The sequence below is a fragment of the Tamandua tetradactyla genome, chromosome 7 (assembly GCF_023851605.1).
Source record: "Tamandua tetradactyla isolate mTamTet1 chromosome 7, mTamTet1.pri, whole genome shotgun sequence".
Taxonomy (NCBI): Eukaryota; Metazoa; Chordata; class Mammalia; order Pilosa; family Myrmecophagidae; genus Tamandua; species Tamandua tetradactyla.
The window spans coordinates 150328668-150344856 of record NC_135333.1 but is presented as its reverse complement, the minus strand read 5'-3'; the positions used below and the strand labels follow the sequence as shown (position 1 = coordinate 150344856).

The following is a 16189-nucleotide window of genomic DNA, read 5'->3' as shown; positions in this document are numbered from 1 at the left end:
TTCTACCAGTTTCCATGAAATGCAGAAACTGAACTTCCCTTTACATCACTTTACCCTCCCCCACTGATAATATAATTGCCTTAAATATTTCCTCTAAATAAATTTAGGACAAATTAGACAGTGCTATAATCTTTGTTTCAACCTTCAAATATTATTTAGAAAATTCAAGAGGAGAACAAACATTTAGTGTACTGCTCTAGCTTCTCGGTTGCTAAAACAAATACCAAACAACAGGTTGGCTTAAACAATGAGAATGTGTTAGCTCATGGCTTTGAGGCTAGAAGAAATCCCAAATTGAGGTGTCAGCAGAGCAATGCTTCCTTCCCATAATGCAGACACAGACCAAGAACATGGCCAAACTGGGTTACATAATTCAATCCATCATATATTTATCCATATTTTTGCTTACCATATTCCTCCTTCTTCCTGATGTTGCAAGATTCCTTATTTTTTTCATTTCTTTTCCATTTAGAGAACATCCTTGAGCCATTCTTTTAGGGGACACTGATAGCAACAAACATTCTAAGTTCTCTCTCATTCAAGAATGTCTTGATTTCTCCTTCATTCCTTGAAGGATATTTTGGCTGAATACAAGATTCTGTGTTGGCAGTTCTATTCTTTCAGCACTAAAAAAAAATTTCTTGTATTTTCATTCTAGCGCCCTTCATCCAGTTATTCCCTAATAAATTAATGATTTTTCCTCCCTCTTAAATTGAACACAAAATCCCAAATGGAGAATAAGATTATATCCCTTAAAGCAATCCTACAAACAGTTTATGCTTGAACTATGAACAATTATAACACACCGGCATTTAGCCACATAAACTGCAGCCAAACCAAGATTCCCCTATGTCATTTCCACAGTTAAGTTTTAATCTAAATATCAGACTAAAAAGATATCCCTATTTTTCCATCTTGTTACTTTTTCCTGAAAGTCTAAGATCATTTTGAATGCTCATTTAGCAATCTACTATATTCTCTGTCCCTCTGAGATTTTGATCTCCTATAAAACAGATACGTATGTGTGCTGGTTTGAATACATTATGTACCCCAGAAAAGTCATGTTGTTTTAATCCAATCTTGTGGGAACAGACCTATTGTTGGGTAGGACTTTTTGATTAGGTTTTTTCATGAAGATGTGTCCGCACCCTTCAAAGTAGGTCTAAATCTGCTTACTGGAGTTCTTTAAGCTTGGAGACAGAAAATGTTCCGGGAGATGTTAAGCTAAGATATGAAATTCAGAGTTTGCCCCGGAGAAGCTAAGAGAGGACCCTGGAGTCAGAAGTCAAAAGCAACGAGCCAGAAACAAGGACCAGAAGATGCCAGCCATGTGCCTTCCCAGCTGACAGAAGTGTTCCAGATGCCAGTGGCCTTTCTTCAGAGTCAAGGCAGGATATGGTCAATGCCTTAATTTGAATATTGTAATAACCTTAGAGCTATAAATTTATAACCTAATAAATCCTTTTGTAAAAGCCAATCCATTCTGGCATACTGCATTCTGGCAGCTTTAGTAAACCAAAACAGTATGTTTCTGAAGTCTTCATACATATCATTGATAAAATTAAATAGAATAGATCTATGAGCAGAATTTTCTATCACACACACAAAAACCTTATTCCTGGGTGACATTAATCCATGCATCAACATTTTTAAATCTATACACTTTCCCTTATAGGCAAAGTTAGCATCAGAAACCAAGGAAAATTGGTTCCTGAAACTGAGATACCATGCCTTTGGAAATCCATTAATCCAATAAGAAGCCAAAAGGGTGACTTGATGCTGCTCATTTTATGATAAATACTTTTTTCCCCTAAAACTCTAAAATCAGTTTCAATTTGACAATATTTTTCTAGAAATCTATTAGGGATAGACATCAAGCTTGCTAGTCCATTTTCTTCAAAATATGATTTTCACCAGCATTTACCCAGATACAGTCATTTTGTTCTCCAACACCTGGACCAAAAACCCATACTTGTTCTTTAACACAATTTAACAGTCGGCCATTATTTCTTACATATTCTTCTTTCTTGTTTGAAATCACAGTTTTAACTAAAAGGCGTTATAAAAATATCCCCTATCCTCACTATTTATCACTACAATACACTTAAGAAACAGAGCAGTTTCTCAAATACATCCAGTAAAATAAATGCTGTCTACATGTACTATTACTTTGTTACCTCATATAAAACTGTTGTGTTCCCATGTAGAAGTGGTCCATAACAAATGTAGGAATGTCCAACAACCCAGCCTAAATCAGAAGCTGCCCACCATACCTAAAAAATAAGAAGATAATAAAGTGCTTAATTCTTAATGAGAGATATGCCATGTAATGTGAACCTAGAATCATGATTACCTCTCCAGGTTTCAGTCCATATATAGAAGACATTGTCCAGTTCAGCATTACAGCATAACCTCCCGTGGGCCTAACCACACCCTGAAGGGGAAATAAAATTAAAATCAATAAAAGAGTGTGAAAAACAATTCTGTATCTTCATATTTTCCATAAAGCATTCCTGATTTAAACTGTTCTCTATTTCTTAAGCTACAAATTACTTTGACTTTCATATAGTTGTATTCAAACCATCATTATTTTTTTGGCTTACCCAATAATAAACACAGAAAAAGTTATCCAGTTTGTTGTCACTTGTAAAATTCATTCTCCCAGAACATTCTTGACTTTTTAAAGAACACTTAAAATTTCACATGATCATACACAATAACATTTTTTTATTGGTGAAATACACGATCAATATTATATTTTCAGACTTTTTCTAGAACAAAAATAGAAACTTTCAAATCAAGTGCACAGAAAGGTAAAATGTAACGGTGCACCTAAAATATCGACTGACATTTAGGCTGTGTATTCCTTAAGATTATTAAATAATAACAGGCATCTTAAAGGAAACCAAGTCATATTTTAACTGAAGCCCCATTACAATGATTATAATGGGAATCATGCTGGCAACAGTTTTAGAACTGAGAAATTTGTAAATAATGAATTCCTGGCACTCTGAGGAATCAAGCCCATGGATCAGATGTGAGGATGACATATTTGCTTTATATTGCATTTTAGGCAAAACTAGGGATGGTTACTCAGAATACAACTTTCATAAATCAATTTTAAGAGCTGTTCTCCACACTGTGCACATACCCAATGTTAATACAAAAATAATATTTGGAAGTTGAGCATTAGAGTCATCATAAATAAGAACTGATGGTAAATATAACAGCTAATTATATTTATTCTTTCTCTATAAACATTAATCGTTATTGGCTCAACAAAAGTCATGTGACTATTGAGAATTTTATCCAACTCACCTGTGTTTTGAAGCATCTTTTAGTAAAGCAATTGTGACTACAATTACTTGTTTATGCAAAAACAATTATTTCCCAGAAAAAAAGTAAACATGGCCCTAATTAATAAACATTCTGCTGGCTGTAATTTTTGGTCTAGTTCTTCAGCTTTAACACACACATATCAGGGGAATGAAAAAGAGGTTGACTTCCCTTTAACTACTAAAATTGCTGCTCTCCTCAGGTTTCACTAATAAAACATAGATACCAAGCTGTGAAACATATTTTATCCACCTGCAATAACACCTGGTCTCTTGGCAAAAACTACATGCAGCTTTGCTGGCATTTGATAGCTGCTTTCTAAGTTGTAGGACACGGTTAGCATGCAGCTGGCTCTCTTGATCACTTTGGGAATAATTGAAATTCTAAGACTCCTGATCGTAGGCGTCACACGTGCACTCTCCCATGTAAACTGAGCAGCTATCCTTCCAATACATTCTGTCATATCTTCCCAGTACACTGCTAATTAGTTTGTCTTACTGAGAAGGTCATTTCCTACAGTTCAATAAGTTCATGGATTTGATTAATCAACTTGCAAACACTCTTTCCTAAAAACTTGCATTTATTTTGCAGAGGAGAAAAAGTGTGGTATTTTTCCAAAGACAATATACTGTTCATATATACAGTTCATTTAGTCTGGTAAATAGTAATAACTAAGGGCAGTAATATGTTTCAGAATTTTTTCTAAAATTCTGAACTAGTTGTCTATACATTTGGAGCTCTTTTTTTTCAGTAAGTATAATATAAAATTACATCAGAAACGTTTTAGATTATATGGTTCAGAGGATATGATGCACTTGACTAGAAATGATGTTCAAAAGGAATAAAAGCTCAGGAGGACATAACTGAGTATATAATTCATTTGTAAAATCTGGAAGGTAAATTCAAAGAATAGGTCATCAAATTTCTACTTAACTCTCAAAATGGGTACTTCAAACAGTATTTATCAATTTTGGTCTGTCATTAAAATAGTGTATAATTAAACCCATGCGACTCAAAAAGGTGAAACTAAAATGAGACCGTGCATGACAAAGCATTTACAATTTTAAAGGCTAATTAAAATTTTAAGGCTTATTAACAATATTATTTCCTTAATTCTAGTAATTATTACATTTTAGTTTTCACTGGGTTATGACCCAAAAGGAAAGAACATCAAAATAATTAGAGTTTACAAAAGAATATCACTAAAAATAAATTGAAAGGGAGTTGAAGGAGAGAGAAAAGCCATAATCTTTCTCTGGCTTCATTGGTGTTTGGTGCCTACTTACTTTAATTTTTTTTAAAAGGTTAAGTATAAAAATTTTAACCAGGAATTACTTTACTATCTATTAAGTAGATCCTAAATCTGTAGTTTAGTCTTGCCTCAAAAATATTCAGACAATGTTTTCAAATTTCCAAGTATTTGATATTATATAGAAAATGAGTTGGATAGTCCAATATTGTCCATGTAGAATAAAGTAAAACTAAATACTGATTATTAGTCACCCAGGAATAGGACCACAGAGTCATCACAGATGGCTCTTTATGGTTTCCAGTTTAATAAGCTGCTTCTGAAGACAAGGAAAGCTACAAAATTCCATAAACGGGGCCATTAAAATAAAGCAGGAGACACATCTGTATCTGGTGTGTATACAATTTAGTTGCTACAACTTAAGATAGAAAAACACAATTGCGACAATGGGAAAACGGAGGTGAAAAGGAAGGAAGAGTGGATGGATGGTATCATTAGGAACTTGTGATTCTTCAACCTAAATGTGTCTTTTGAAATTGATATAATTTCATACCAGTGGAGTTGAGCCCTTCTAGCATCTCGTTATGGAGTAAAGCCTTATAAAGGACAAATGTACATATTTACCTAAATAAAATATATTTATTTGCATATACATATATATATATGTGTGTGTATAAATTGATAAATATATATGCAGACTATATATGTCATATATGTTATATATATTTATATATATATATATATGCTATATATATTTATACATGTACCTGTACACACACCAGACTGATGGTCTGAGATAGTCCAATGAATTGAGTAAAAGCAAAACAAGTAAATAAATATTGTGTCTGAGGAAAAGAAATCCATCACCAAATGATGGTCGGAGTCAGAGTAATAAAAGGCATGGTTCTGATTTCTTAAAAATTCCAACACATCAGCACATAAGAGTGGCTTTACAGAAGGTGTTCCCTCTTCCTAGAATCAGCTCCCATTCTTTTTCTGAACTTGATTATTTCTTACTCCTTTGCAAAGTAGTAATGGCACTGAGAAAGTGCCATCTCTCCTGGGAAGTCTCTGATGCCATAGTTTATGTTAAATGTCTCCAGCCCCACAGCCTGTGAGCCTCTGCAGAACTCTGACCTCAGGGACACGCTGTGCTGTGTCGCCCACCATTTCAATGCTGGGAGGAAGATGACTTGTGTTTTCAGCACAGTGTCTGGCAGGGCATAGGCATTTAGTACATTTAATGACGGCTTAAATGTATAAACAACTGAGTGAATAAACGCACGTGTAATCGACATATCTCTTTTTAAGAACATAAATTTGTAGGTCTTAGTGAATCATATTAGAAGAAACAGAGGGTTTCCACTTGTGATATTTCATCAGAGATGAAATCACACTTGCTATGGGATTTCACATGACTCTGAAACAGCCTCTACAGAGGATACTTTCACAGCTGTATAATTTTTTATTGATCTGAACAACTGTGAGATAAGGGGCAAAAGGTGAAGCATGTTCAGCATTTTAACTGCAAAAATTGTACCACAGATTTTTTAAAAGTTAAAATTAACTGCTTTTTGCATGTGACTTTCTCTCATTTTTTCCATAGGGCGGGGAACATGAATAAATCACCTAACAAGTAGGAATAAAAGGTATATAAGTTATATAAATGCACATGAGGACATAAGGGCTGATCTGCCATTGTCCTGTCATGCCTTCCTTTCAATCCATTTTCTTTTGGCTACTTTTCTTATGTTCTCTTTGAGCACTGTAGCCTTTTTTTTTTTTCTTGATTATCACTATATCTCCATGATATTAAACTGGGAAAAGAAAAATACAAGTATCATTAAATCTTCCACTCCCAAAAGGATACCCCATCCAGTTAGAGTATGCTTCTATCGTGCAGTGTTTGACTTATCATGAATGGCGGCACCCAAACCAAACAGTGTAGAAGCCAACAACAAAACATAAACGCATGCAAACCTTCTCAGCTGTGGTTAATGGGATATTTGCAGCAGCTAACAGATTAACCTGTCATACTGCAACCTGACAACTCCACAGTTGGCGGATGCAGAGATGTAAATATGACCTAAACAGATCTACAAATTCTAACCAGAGAACAAACTGCCTTATATGTGTCTTATATGTGCCTATGAGGGATGAGTACATTAAACACAATATTTTTATAAGCTCACTCCATTATTTTTCCTAAGGAAGAACAAATATAAAATAAAATATGTGATGACATGGAAATTGTACCTAAATGATTCGCATAATGTGTGCATAATCATCTTTCTGTTCTGGAGATATCAATACTAAAATTGCAAAAACTATTAATCTTGATTCTACTTTACTGTGGTAGACTGAATCACATCCCCCATAAGACATGTTCAAGTCCTAAACCCCAGTCTTGTGGCTATGGATTTACTTGCAAATAGGATCCTTGAAGATCCTATTAGGATGATACCAAATTGAATCAGGGTGTGCCTTAATCTAATATGACTGGGGTCCTTATAAGGAGAGGGAAATCTAAACAGAGATCCGAGCACAACTAAGCAGTAGCAGCAGAAGCCAGGGGAGGAGAGAAAAGGAGAAAGGTTCCCATGTGATGGCGGCAGAGATTAAGCCACCACCAGAGCATCATAGAATTCAGAGAAAGTATGGCCTCTTAATATCTTGATTTTAGACTTCTATCCTCCAGAACTGTGGGGCAATAGATTCCTGTTGTTGAAGTCAACCAGTCTGTGATATTTTGTTATGGCAGTCCTGGCAAACTAAGTCACCTACTGAAAAAGAAGTGAGAGTTTCATGAAGAAAGAAGAGTCGGAGGAGCTGACTAACTGGAAAAGTAAAAGATCATTCAACATATTTTAAGGACCTTCAAAGTGCCACAGAGGGCTCAGAGAAGAACAAAATATATTCTAGGTCTACTACAAAGATAATTAAATAAAAGTAATATGTACAAAGTAGAATAAGTGGTATAGGGTTTGTTGGCAATTTATAACTGCGATGCAAAGGATAAGGCTTCTCCAGTTCACGGCGAGGACAAGGACATATTTCTGAGGGATCTCTGAAAAAAGACTAGCTTATTGTTCCATTCTATGTGTTCTACTTTGCAAAGTCCACTCAGTCTTTTGAATTAAACATCAGCAATGACCCAAAGGGATCTATTGCCAATGTCAGGTGTACTTCTTGGGCCTAGATTCTCCCTTTGCTGCTGGGCATCTTCACGCTATTGTCTCAAAGACACATCTTAGCATGTTCAAAAGCTGCCAGTTTCTCCAGCCGCAAACCATACTCCTTCTGTTTCTATTTCAGTACATTCAGACTTAATTCTTTCTATATTGCCCTAAATTTTTTTTCCTCCAACATTAAGGTAGAGTTAGCTTTGGGTTGGCAACAAGCTTTTCTTCTGCCTCTTCCATATAGATCTCAATTCAAGCCACAGTGAATTTCAGAGCAATTAAAAGTCTTGAGATGGCATAAATCTTTTCAAATGATTTTCTCAGGCTTTTAGGAGCTAAATTGGGTTTTTATTGGGATTTTCTATTTGATCATGACTTCAGGGTCAGGAGTTTCCTCTCTTGCTGATACTTTTAGATTATAACTTTGCTGAATCCTCCTTCTAGATATCTTACAGTCAGATTCAGTGGTACTCCATGTGAAGACAGACTTGCCAAAAGTCGAGGGTGAGAATTTTAGCCAGCAGATCATTTGGACTGCTCTTACAAACAAATCTTAAAGCCTTCAAAATGGAGGAATATTTAGTTTTCAAATGCCTAGAAATATAAAGAAAATTATATCAAAGGCTTTAATTCCACAGTGATACAAATACCTTATGCCTGCGCATTTATTTATTTATGCATTCAGTAAAAATATAAAGAGCACCAACAATATACAAATGTTTTCCTCTTTATATGCAAGTGAGTTTCATATGGAGTGTCTTAATTTATTCTTAAAAAAATCTAACTGAGTAGAGCTTATTTTTAAAGATTATTAATAGGTTGCATTTTCAGAATTCTGATGCTACAGAGATGTAATATTAATAAAGAGTTCACTGTCCTCAGTGACACTCATAATTCTGAAAGTCCCTTCCTCCATCAAAATTCTAAGATTCAGTGAATACTGAATCTCAAATAAAGATGCATAAGGGAGACAATACTTTAAGACTTCATGAAGAAAAAGTATTACTCAGATGTACTAGGCAGAAGAGATATCTGTTTATCACAGTCATAAATATTGATGCTTTTTATTTTGTTTTGTGAAGACACCTTTCATGGTAAGCAGATTTAAAAATTCTTGAGTATCTTCTGTGCTGTAAATCAAATATTTCAGTATTATGGATAAATTCTCTGTTGCTCAAACTAACTAGGCCGATTCTCAAACTCACTGAATTCCTTTAAACAAAAACCGAGGTCTTCTGAATCAAAAAACAATTCCATACGATATGTAACTTATACTTCAATCAAGGCATTTAACTTTAAAAAACATTTTTATAAAATTTCCATTGTTAGTTGATATTCAACCAAATACTTGCTAATTTTAGTAACTTACTAAAGCAACTGTACATTACGAATATTTATGAAGGTTTTGGAAGGAATAGGAGCAAAGTGTTTGGCATTAAATTGAATGAATATGGGTGCATGGGTAGTTCAGTGCTTAGAATCTCTGCTTTTCACATAGGAGACCCGGGTTCGATTCCTGGAACATACACCCAAAAAAGCAAATTAAAAAATAAAAATAAAAAATAAATTGAATGAATATGTTTCTACACCTAGAGTTAAGCACAATAATTCTTTAAGATGTAAAGAATATCTAAATTTCCAGATGCAGTCTATAAACATTTTCAGTCAGTAACCAGACATTCTCAGTGCAAAATAATGTGTGCCCATAGGTAGTTTTCCCTAAAAGAGTAAATACCTTAGGCAGCCCCGTTGTTCCAGAGGTATAGAGGATATAGAGTGGATGTTCGGAAAGAACAGGGACACAGTCATGTGACTGTGCTTTCGCCATCTCTTCATCCCAATCAAGGTCACGACCTGGCACCAAAGGAACCACATCCTATATGGCAAAATACAGAAATATGCACTGAATAAAGATTAAATCAAGGGAACAATGGAGAGAAACTATGTTCATATGTCTGAACATCTGACTGAATATTTAGGCTTATATGGCAGTAAACATTAGGTTCATGACAAAAAATTCTCTGGATCATCAATTAAGATAAATATATACCCATCAGTTTGATATTGGTTTCAACTGAATTGACAAAAGATAAGAGCATGTTTTATTCAAATCTAGGAGTAGTTTTGAATGATTCAATCTGATCTAGTCATACGTTTTCAAAGGTTCTTGCTCCCATAAATGTATGTACAATAATAATTTTATAAATTAATTCTTTTCATAATCTATTTCTTTGACTTGGGAACTGCTACCTTCACAATGAAATGTAAACTAACCATTAAAATTTATCTTTATATAGAAGCGATATAGGCTTAATCCTGCAACCTCCTTTCCAAATGAGAGACTTCAGGAGTGGGGAAGTTATCTACTCTTGCTTTTTAAAGAACAAGAAGCATTTTTTTTTAATTAATGGGAATATGTGAATATATCTAAAATGCTTTCCAAGTTTTCCTCCATTTAAGCCATTAATGAATATGATAGAAGTGTGTGTGTGTGTGTGTGTGTGTGTTTCATCCTGAGAACCATGTTCTGTACCATAAACTTTGTGATAATAGAGCCATTAAGTTAAACAGACACAACTTAAAGGAAGCTAGACAGACATCTTCAAAGGAATCAACAATGAAATAAGCTGTATAGATGACGAGTAAGGAAGTGGTTTATGGAAAAGTTACTGTAACGGTGATTTAAGAAAAGTTTAGATTAGTAAAGTACGGCTATTTTCTAAAATGTTAACTAAGTAAGCTCTTGAGATCAAAAACTGATCTTGCACCTCAGGAAGTCTAACCTTGGTGAACTTGTTAACATAGGCAAAAGAGACAAGAGACACAGTCCTCTCTGAAAATTAGTAATTATTAATTAATTAAAATAAAAACAAAAGCAAAAACAAATCATTGTGTAGAAAGAGTTTATCTAACCATTCATTTCATCAAAATGATCCTAGAGCTAAGCCTAGAGATTTTCAAAGATTTGGAAATGCTAGCCCACTTCAGGTTTCCAGGCTTCTTAATATACTCATCAGGATTGTAGAAACTAGGTGACTATTTAAATGGGCACACTTACAAATTAATACTTCAATACGATGTCACCAATGCAATGTTTATATTAATAAACACATTTAGAGATTATTTGAGCCAGAGCCCCATCGTGAAAGGGACGCCTCACTTTAAGAGGCCCTAGCTGTGTCATTTACTTAATGGAGGTAGCTAACTATGACCTAATGGTATATTTCTATCTATTCCTAATGTGTCAGATAAAGACAACTAATTTCAAATTACTAACCTTTGATGTCACAACTTAGAGATTTCTAAAAATATCATCACACTGCATAATGAAAAAATGTCAAGAGAATGATCACAAAAGTAGTTACAGATCAAATGAAATGAGGACCTGAATGAAGTTATTCTTCAGACTGAGAAGCACAGGCATCCAGAGTGATTCAACAAAAGGAAGAACAAGGGGAAAAAAAAAAAACAACATTGGCTTTTACATATACAAATCACTTGCATAGACACGTCTTTCCTGTTTGATATAGTTTTTATAAAGACAATATTGGGAGAGCTGCAGGGACTGACTAATGTGACATTCTTTCGATTCTGCTATTGCCTGCCCGAGGCTGAGGAGTGACAGCCAGGTTTTTATCTCTCTTGGCAAAAATGTAATCCTGGTTAATGAGATGCACCACTGAGCTTTGTAATTTGTGTCTAACTAAACTCAAAGCAAAGCCAGCCCAGTGGGCTTAATTAATGCCTAAACAGCAGGTCTAGTATGAAGGAAAAAGCCACTCAAAGCCCTTATCTAATGAAGATATGTAAAATAAAGAGTAGGGTCTCAAGAAGGAGGGAGAGATGAGTAGATCTCCATTTGTTAAGAGGAAAGGGAAGAGCCCATCATTAGAAAAATCTGAATGGGAAACATTAATATCTACATCCAGTGTGTTTACAGATAAAAGAAAAAAACATATATTTTATTGGTTAAAAGTCATTGAACCAGAGCTATTAGTTGTGACCTTGAATGGTGACTTATGCACAAGTGGGTTTCTTCATCTGTAAAATGAGCCTAGTAACAATGCCTCTTCATTGGTTTGTGAAGTTTAAATGCAAAAACAAAACCTATTTGAAAGTACTTAGCATTGGTCCTAGCACATTATAAGTTCTTTATAAAAATTTCACATGAATACTATAGCATACACATATACATATATACATATGTATATACTCTCTTTTTGTGTGAGTTCCTACCATTCCTCTCATCTTCTACCCAAAGCCTTCTCTACTGCTGACTTTACAATCCCTGAATGTAAAAAATCTTTAAAAATTATACTTTCTCTTAAGATTAAGCAAGCTAGAAATCTCTGAGGGGGAAATTGAGACAGGTTTAGATTTAGGGCCATGGCTGTGAAGAGCAAAGGGCAAATCCCAAAAAGCAGTCAGGCTGCAAGGAGAAAGATACCTCTGAGATCAGCAGTAAACAGCACCTGGGCGCCAAACAACCCCACCTGAGTAAGTTATCAATTCTCAAGCTTCACAAGAAAAAGGGGGGGGGGGGGGGTGTAGTAAAATAGTTCATAAAACTTACAAAAAGAACAAAATTCTATAAAAGCACTTGGCCCCATAATATTGGGGTCTCTCGCCTCTTTCTTTGCGAGAGTGCCCACTGTTCTTCTCTGCATTTTAATACATTTTCTACCTGCTTAATATATATATGCTTGAGATTATCTGAAAGGAATATAAGAATCTTCTTCCAGACGCTAAGAACAATAAAATCATTGAATGCATCAGTTCATGGACCGACCACAGACCACTAAAACTTTATGCAGAAACTTATTATTTGAATGGGAACTACTAGGTGGTAATCAAAATGACAGTTTAGCGCTCTCTGTTCTCAATGTTATTTAAGCATCTCCTGCAGAAAACCTCTCAAGAGTCCCACAAAACTGTACATTATTCTTTATACGTTTATAATTTCTCTTCTGCAAAAAACTTTAATTCTAGAAGCCCAAGTTCCTCCCATTCATAAATAGCTGAAGACCTGCTTGGACATAGAATTAATGTGATCATCAGGTCAAATTCACTAAGAAAAGCATTGTAAAATGTATTCATTGATGTAACATGCTGCCTTTTGCTTTTTCTTCGTGGATTACAGAATAATTTATCCATTTAGAATGTTCATGTTTTATTTTCCTAAACATAGTTTTATTTATGGCCCAAATACCTCTTCTAATTTTCTTTTTTTTGCATGGGCCGGCACCAGGAATCAAACCCAGGTCTCTGGCATGGCAGGCGAGAACTCTGCCTGCTGAGCCACTGTGGCCCACCCTAATTTTTCAAAAAAGACATTTATATCAAAGTCATTACACCTCCCCAAAAGGCAGGATAGCAGAGGGATTAAGTAAGTAGTGATATGCAAACACTCAAATCATCACTCTGGGGCTTACTAGCTATGTGACCTGGGACGAGCTACTTAAATTATTATTCTCTATTTGGTTACTTCTTCTGTAAAATAGGGATAATAATATCATCTAGCTCATAAATTATTGGGAAGGCAAAAAAATTTATCCATTAGCAGAGTGCCTCAAAAAACGACATGGTAAGCAGTCAGCGTTTGCTGTTGTTTTTTATATTGTTAAAAATTAAACGAATAAATGATGTTGATTACAATAGCCGTATACATAGAACCCAATTCGTTAATATTGCATGTACTCGTTTCCCTCCTTTTGTGTTAAGCCAGTCAGTGAAAAAAGAACCAAACAAACAGTAAGTATTATTCACATCTTTTTTGGTTTGTTTTTGCTAAAAATAACATTCAGGAAATACAATAAATAGTTTATAAATCAAATGTCCATTTCAGATAGTCAAAATTAGAATCATCCATATAGCACATTATAATAAAAAAGAACAAAATTCATTGTTCAGATTACCATATTTGGACGATTATAAATGAGAACTTTGTCTGGTTTGTGTTGTCCTATTCTCAGTGCTTCTTCTAGAAGTGGTATGTATTCTACCTTCCTTCCAGGTTCGATGCCAAATGATGCTGTCACAACTACCTTGGGCTACAATGAAAAAAGAAATTAAGGAAGTTTAAGAATCAAGCTCCTAATGAAGGTAGTAACAGTATTTCAGTTGTGCACTGGCAGTTCAACATTTCTAAAGAAAGGTTTGAATGATTCTATTCTCCATTGAATAAAGGGCCTGAAAACCAATAAAACCCTTTTAAATGTTATAGGGCTAACCACTTCCATATAAATCTCACATACGTGTTCAAAATGACATACCCAATGATGCTTTGTGTTCTTAAAGAGGAGCTGTACAAATATAGCTTCTAAAGAATTCAATACAGGTGAGTTTGTGGTGAACCAGTGAAATGTAAGTCTCAGGGCCCCTCACTTGGACAATCCCCACATAAGAGCTGTTTGTTGCATGCACGGTTTATTATGTGGGGAGGTTGTTATTTGTCAGAATTTGTTAGGTGGGGAAGTCCAGCCTGGTTGGAATCAGGAAGAGTTTCTAAGCTTTTCTACATAAGCATCTCCTATAAAATGCCAGAAACTTCAAGAGAAAGGCACCTGAAGAGCCAATACATTTTTTTAATGATTTCTTTTCTTATTTAAATACATAATCATTTTTTACTAAATATTAAATTTGCAATTTTGCATTATTTTCTAAGAGGGGCCCCCAAATGAATTTAGTTTCAGGCTCCACAAGACTGGACCTGCCCTTGTCATTAAGATGTACATGGCACTCTAAGATATACTTGTCCAAACATAGTGTGAGCATGGCCTTACAGGAAAGCATACCAAGAGGAGACACTTAGCTTGGGTTAATCTTACCCTTTTCTCAGTATCTACTGGGCATGCCTCAGATATCTGACTGTATCCAAAGTATCTGTTCGTCTCCCCCACTGAACAGTAACCTCTCAAAGGCCAAGTTCAGATCCCATTTGTCTGTATTTCCCATGCCTGGTATATAATACTTGCCATACAATAAACTCTCAATAAATATTTGTGTAACTGAACTAAAATTCTAATTCATTTGCAGGAAAAATACATCTCTTTCCATTTAATTCATCCTTTCTTCACCAAAAAAATTCAAATCAAAGGATACAGAAAATAAATTTTCTAGGAGACAGATAATTAAGCCAACGTATTTTACCTATTCCTAAATTCTGATGTCTGGTTACAATAAATTTCATCTTGGGAAGGTTTATACTATGCCTACGATATTTTTAATATCACTTAATATTCTTGGAATGGAGACACCATGCTGTGACATAGCTTTCCCCAGGTTATAAGGAGTAGAATCAGAAAGAAGGCACAATATTGTTTGATTGCAGAACCTCTTCTCTTTTTACTATATTAAGCTGCCTTTACAAGGAAAAAAGAAAAGAAAGAAGGAGCACTCCTGTTTCCTTTTATTATATTTTTAAATATCAGGTATTTGAATCCAACTTTTCTTTTAGTATCTGTAATATTTTCAAATATATCTCTTGATAGCTTTCTCTAAGATTTTAGAATCCCGAATAAAAGAAAATAAGTTGCATATCAAATTAAGAACATATATAAAATATATCAGAACTGGAATAATTTAATAAAGTCAAAATTAGACTCTTCATTCTAAATTTCAATTTAAACCCACCTCCTAGAACAAGTTCTTTCCATCTTCTGTTAAAGATAAAACTTTAACATCTGTTAAAATGAACCTTTCTCTTCAGTCTCTTTATTTCAAAGTGGTGACATCAAAATCTCCCCCAATTTCAGCTATTAGTTCTATTCTATTAAAAGATAAGTGTATCTCTATCTCTGTCTTCTTGCTTTAAGTTTAACCTGTCTGAAGGCTTTGCCAATGAGGTTATGTATTTATTTTCTAAAGTCTTTTAAACAAGATTAATTTATTGATTTATTAATAATCAATAGATGAATAAAGAGGGATTCAAAGTTCTACTCTCAGACTTCTTCTCATCACTCCCCTTCTAACTGAGGAAAGCTCATCCACCCACTAGAGTTACAGCATTCACAGGGGAGACAGATACATCTCACTGCCCCACTGACCTGCAGGTTAGCACTCTTTATAGCTAGCAGTTAGTATACACATCAGCTTCCTAGTACTAATAACTAATTTTCTATCAGAGGAAGTAAGGTATACATAGCCTCTCTCTTTGCCTAGCATCCAGGAAATCCTCAATATAGATTAGTTTTTTGCTCTCTCTTTCTTAGAGTGTCTCATTCTTGCATTTGTCAAAGTCTAAAGTTCAGCTATCCCTTGCTTCTATAACCGCCTTCCTTCATTAACCTCCCACTGCCACGACTCTGCTTCATGTTGCTCATTGCTTTCACACACAGAGCATGCAACAAAAGTTCTGATTCCTGCCTCTAATGTCTCTTCTACTCATGTCATATGGCAAGATTTGCATCCTCTTAACTTAAAA

The 16189-nt window shown here is 34.7% G+C and overlaps 1 protein-coding gene across 1 annotated transcript in view; it reads right to left on the bottom strand.

The window, feature by feature from the left end:
- ACSS3 (acyl-CoA synthetase short chain family member 3) overlaps positions 1-16189 on the bottom strand; it is a 184695-nt gene that overhangs the window by 85315 nt on the left and 83191 nt on the right. Inside the window, exons 4-7 of the mRNA XM_077111526.1 lie at positions 13683-13817; positions 9503-9643; positions 2354-2434; positions 2178-2273 (exon numbers count right to left, since the gene is read on the bottom strand). Of these exons, the coding sequence (XP_076967641.1) occupies positions 2178-2273; positions 2354-2434; positions 9503-9643; positions 13683-13817 (453 nt within the window). The remainder of the gene's footprint in view (positions 1-2177; positions 2274-2353; positions 2435-9502; positions 9644-13682; positions 13818-16189) is intronic.